Genomic DNA, 5,810 nt, shown 5'->3' with positions numbered 1-5,810 from the left:
CTAGCGGAGTTTGGATGACGACCACAGACTTTCTAGACAGTCCAGTGGGAAACATTAGCAGGCCCGCAACCTGTAGGTGTAAATGAACTTGGGTGTTTATTCGCTATACTCCATCCCCCTCATGGTTGCCTTTAGGACATGTATGGCTGAGGAAACCCCTTAGCAGTAGTGTCCATCCCGATGATATTCTTTAGGCTAGGTCCCTTGTGAAAAGTGTTTACGGACGTAAAGTGAGGATAACGGGAACGGGTAATCAGGGTTATTGTTGATTGGTGAACTTAATAAGATTATTATTACTGTGGGTTGAAAACCCTATATGCTTACCAGGCTCCCAAGCCTGACCCACTCAGCCTTTTATGTTACAGATAGTGGACCCCGAGCATAGTCGGAGTGCGATGAGAGATTTTGGATTATAGGCCAGTAGTTGTAAATAACTATTAAAAGGCTTATAATGTCTTGTTTATGCTTTTGATCTGTATCGGAACATGACATCCCGAGGTTTTGATATGAAATGAAATTATATATTTCTTAAAGAAAGGTTTTGACAAACTTTTATCATATTTTGTATTGGGGACCAATTCCGCAACATCTTTTAAAAAGATTTCTCTGATTTTATTTTAAAAACCATAAATTAAATCGGTCTTTTCTGGCCGAGAAATTAGGGGATGTCACATAGGAATAACTTGAAGAATGAATAAAGTTTGATTATACTCACAATTTAATAATGTTGTTATTTTTTAAGAATTTTATTCATTTTTGTTGATATTCTTTTAGAATATGTATAATTATATTAAAATGTATAAGACTTTTAGTCTGTAAGAATATGTATGAATTTGTATTTAAGTTCGGATTTATAAGAATATATTAGAATGTTGTTATTTTTCAACCCCGAATTCAAGAATTTTGTTATTCTTCAATAATATTCTAATAGAATAAAATTCTAAAAGAACATATTTCTAACAAAAAAATATTCTTACAGAATAAAATCGGTTATGTTTACAAAGTAAGTTAAAATTAAAATTGAATTAATTTAAAAAATCAGAATTTTTGAATTAGGAGAATTAATTATCCTTAAAAATCCGAAAAATTCCTTTTATAAACGTAGTTAATTGTCCAAAATACCTTTTGCTAAAAATTGTGTGATTATATGGTACATGTTATCCCATTGTAGTATCATACACTCTCAAATCATATCCATTGATTAATTCTATCCGTTGGTCCAGATCTGTGCATTCTGGCACACAATAGTTAGTAAAAAGTAAAAACAAAATAACCTAAGTCTATATATATATATATATATATATATATATATATATATATATATATATATATATATATATAAAAGTGAGGGTAAAATAGAGTTTTCAAATAAATTAAGAATATGCAGTGATATTTCTTTAAATTAAATGTGCACATTTTCAAATTTTTAAAATTTAAACTAAAAATAAAAATACCAATCTAACCAAACTACAAGGACAAAAACTATAATTACTATTCAAATTAAAAATTGTGGCCCTTACATGTTTTCCTACGGGCTTCTATACTTAGAAGAACCTTTTAGAGAGGTGGGTATGGGCAACGATCCAATGGGCGTTATTGGGTGTTATAACACGTGAACACCGCCCCCCTTCCCTGTTATCAGGTGTTATTAGAATGCGCGTTACTCCCCATTACCACCATAACATTTTATAACGCTGTTTTTTTGTCTTTTTCCCAATAACGCCGGTGTGGTCTACTGGGCATTGCCCACAGCTACCGGTCTTAAAAAAATCCTTGGGGTTCTCAAAAGTCATATAGGAGATACAAAGAACCACAGAGGAAGGTTCACATAGAGGGCAAGTTGATCTTTTTTTTTTTTTAAAGATCGAGACTTAAAATCAAAGACTTACCTTACAAACGCTTTTCTCATAAATTGCTACGTGCCCAAAATATTGTCAAATGATTTTTTTTTTTTTTTTTTAATGTAGGTTGAAATAGTTAGGATGCTTAGTGATGTTTATTCATCCCAGGTCTAAAAGTAGTGATTTGTGGAAAATAATTTTTGAAAGTGGGCATATGATCATTAATTACAATAAAAGAAACAAACCATTATATTCTCTAGTGTATATTTAAGACGAGCCTTCTTCAAAGCCAAACAACACAAACTAATCCTTGAACAATGGCAGCCATTAATAACAATCAAACTACACCTCCAACCAACATTTTTTTTCTCTCTTCTTACTTCAGGTCTCTTTCCAAAACCCCACAAAGGCTAAGGAGGAGAGTTCTAGCGACATGGACACCAGAACAGGAGCTCAACCAAATGAGGCAAAGGTCTGGTGCTGACATGAAGAGAAAACTCACATGGTATGACCTTATTGCCCTTGGTGTCGGTGGTATGCTTGGTGTTGGAGTTTTCGTGACAACCGGACCCGTTGCAAGAGATAAATCCGGACCTGCTGTTCTTGTTTCATACGTCATTGCTGGAATATCAGCTCTTTTCTCTTCCTTGTGTTACACTGAGTTCTCCATCCAAATTCCAGTTGCTGGTGGTGCCTTTAGTTATCTAAGAGTCACTTTTGGTATGAGCTTCTATTGATCAAATGCATGATATATATATATATATATATATATATATATATATATATATATATATATATATATATATATATATAACAAATTAATTGTTTTACTTTATTGCCAAAGTATTTCAAAACTCTTTAAGCATTCATGTTAGAATACTATGTGTCATCTTGGAATACAAAAGTATACTTCACTACCACTTCTTTAATTTCTTTCTTTAATTTGCATCTTTTTTTTATGCTTGATAGTATATGTATTGCTTTTGTTGCAGGAGAATTTGTGGGTTATTTTGCAGGGGCAAATATATTAATGGAGTATGTATTATCGAATGCTGCAATTGCAAGAAGTTTCACGGAATATTTGTGTACTACTTTTGGGCAGGAAGATCCAAACGCATGGCGGGTTGAAGTAGATGGTTTAATGGAAGGTTACAACATGTTGGATTTTCCAGCTGTTGCTCTCATTATTCTTCTTACTCTTTCCCTATGTCGGAGGTTCGATTAATTTTGTTAATTTTCCATTTTATTTTTCTTATTCGTCGCTATAGCAATCCAAAAGGGATCTCATCTCATGGCGTATATTTAATTCATTGGTTGTTATTAAATAATCAAATATAAATGATTGTTTTACAACACAATGAACTAGTGGATTTTATGGTAGTGACCTGTGAAAATGACACAAAATACTATCAATTAGTGCCGTTCTAAAAAAATTAAAAAAAATATATATTATTATTATTATTATTTTCCTTTTGGTTTTAACTAAATAGTCACTAATTAATTTTTTGAATATTTCAGCACCAAAGAAAGCTCCATGCTAAACACTGTAATGACAGTATTTCATGTGGTTTTCTTTGGATTCATTATAATCGCGGGTATATGCTACGGGAACACAGAAAACTTAATCCAGCCAAAAAGCTTAGCACCTTATGGTGTCAAAGGCATTATCGATGGAGCAGCCATCGTTTATTTTAGCTACATTGGTTATGATTCTGTCTCAACAATGGCTGAAGAGATTCAAAACCCATCCAAAAGCCTTCCATTGGGCATAATTAGTTCAGTTCTAATTGTTTCTGTGCTGTATTGCCTTATGGCTTTGTCTTTATGCCTGATGGTTCCCTATAACAAGGTAATTAATTAGTAATTCTATTGTTTTCTTCAAAATATACACATGTTAAAAGTAAAACTCCATACCGATCATATTACTGAAGAAGAGAAACTAAAGAATCATTAGTCTAAGTTATTGTAGTTGAATTTTCTGTCTTATAAATAGGAATTCTTCAAATGGTTATTCATAGATATCGAGTAGTGCATCATTTTCCGCTGCTTTCCAACACATTGGGTGGAAATGGGCGAGCAACATTGTTGGAGCAGGCGCTAGTTTGGGAATTGTGGCATCTCTTCTCGTAGCAATGCTTGGCCAAGCTCGGTATTTGTGTGTCATTGGTAGAGCTCGGTTAGTGCCTTCATGGTTCGCTAAGGTGCACCCTACAACAGGCACCCCTCAGAATGCAACCATTTTCTTAGGTAAGTGAATAGTGAAAAAGGGAAAGATCGAATATGCATTCTATTAACACATGAGTTGATGAAAATGTCTGACAAGTAACTTGTTTTATAAGATTTATATTGACTGTTTATGTTTCTTTGACAAACATATAATAGGGTTCTGTCAAGCATCCATAGCACTTTTCACAGAATTAAGTATTGTGTTAGAGATGATCTCCATTGGCACCCTCTTGGTATTCTATCTTGTTGCAAATGCGCTAATCTATCATCGGTATGCCATCAAAACCAACAATCCACCAATCTACACACTTATCTTTCTCTTACTCCTCTCAAGTGCCTCCATCGGCTTCTCCATCTCTTGGAACTTGAACCACCAATCAAGGTGGGGGTTGGCACTATTTGGTGTTTGCATGATGGCAATCACTGCAACTTTTCAGTACTTGATGTCTTCTGGAAGTATCCAGGCTCGGGAAAATCATGAATGGCAGGTACCATTCATGCCATGGCCGGCGGCGCTTTCTATATTTTTGAATGTATTTCTTATGGCTACTTTGAGAAAGTTGTCGTATGAGAGGTTTGGTGTGTGGGCGTGTTTGATAACTTTGTTTTATTTGTTGTATGGTGTTCATTCGACATATCAAGCTGAAGAAATTGAAATGGAAATGGAGCGTGATGGTGATGGTATGAGAGAACATTGTCCTAATTCAAATGGAGAACAATCAAAGGTTGATATTCAAGTGCTTTAATGAAAGGAATAACGTTTTCTTCGACCGTTTTGCAATTTTTTTTTTAATAACTTTTAGACTTCATATTAAAATTTCTTTCTTGAAATTGATATCAAACTTAATTAATTAACAACCACAAAATCAACTTAATTCGTTCATGCTCTCCACTTTAGCAGCTTTGCAATAAAGAGTAAAAATTTAACCATCTAAAAGGCTTGTCTATGGCTTTGTCAATAGTCCTGATGAGTAATGACTCTCATGCTCCTATGCACACAATTTAATAGATAAAAGTATTGAACTTTATAGAAATTTATATGCATACAATTGAAGTTTATAGAAATTTATATCCATACAGTTTAATAAATACTAAAAGTATTCATGATATATTGAACTTCATAAAATTTTATATACATACAATTTAATAGATAAGTATTCACAATAAATTGAACTCCATAAAATTTAATGAATTATCACGTCATCTTTTTATATTTCATACAATTCTATGAAAATTTTCTCATAGTGCATTGAACTCTATAAAGTTCAGTTATTGAACTTTATAGAACATTATAAACACTAATTTTTAATATTTATTTAAAAAATAATAAAATTTTCATTTTATTCATTGAACTCTAAATTTATTGAATATCAAAATCCATTAAATGACAGCTAAATTTGTAATATCATTCAACTCTGATATTGAAATCAACATTGTGAATACTCTAAAGATATATATAAGACTCGTTAGTATACACACGACAATACTAAGATGTAACGTTACTTGAGGATACAAACTATATTTCTATCATGCATCTAATACTTATACGACAAAACATGCTAATTACTCATGGAAAATTACCCAGAGAATAACGTTGGAAAACCAACAAAATAAAGATCCTGATTTTGAAACAGATTTGCTATAGAAAAATATCTATTCGTAATCCATTAGAAATTACACTCTAGGTTTTGTAAGATTTGAGGTTTGTAGGAAATCATCAATTTTTTTTAATTATTTTAAAGA

At 32.4% G+C, this 5,810-nt stretch overlaps 1 protein-coding gene across 1 annotated transcript; it reads left to right on the top strand.

Annotated features, from left to right (window-relative positions):
- The first annotated feature begins 1,957 nt into the window (after window positions 1–1,957).
- On the top strand, window positions 1,958–4,824 carry LOC145162265 (cationic amino acid transporter 6, chloroplastic-like). Its single transcript, XM_079081460.1, has 5 exons — window positions 1,958–2,561; window positions 2,834–3,056; window positions 3,360–3,690; window positions 3,860–4,088; window positions 4,224–4,824. The coding sequence occupies exons 1-5, from the start codon at window positions 2,159–2,161 to the stop codon at window positions 4,811–4,813; spliced, it is 1,776 nt and encodes a 591-aa protein (XP_078937586.1). The 5' UTR covers window positions 1,958–2,158; the 3' UTR covers window positions 4,814–4,824.
- Window positions 4,825–5,810: the final 986 nt, after the last annotated feature.

Source organism: Lactuca virosa, chromosome 3 (assembly GCF_052849685.1).
Source record: "Lactuca virosa cultivar CGN04683 chromosome 3, Lactuca_virosa_CGN04683_v6, whole genome shotgun sequence".
In the NCBI taxonomy this organism is placed as follows: Eukaryota; Viridiplantae; Streptophyta; class Magnoliopsida; order Asterales; family Asteraceae; genus Lactuca; species Lactuca virosa.
This window is presented reverse-complemented; position numbering and strand designations above follow the sequence as displayed.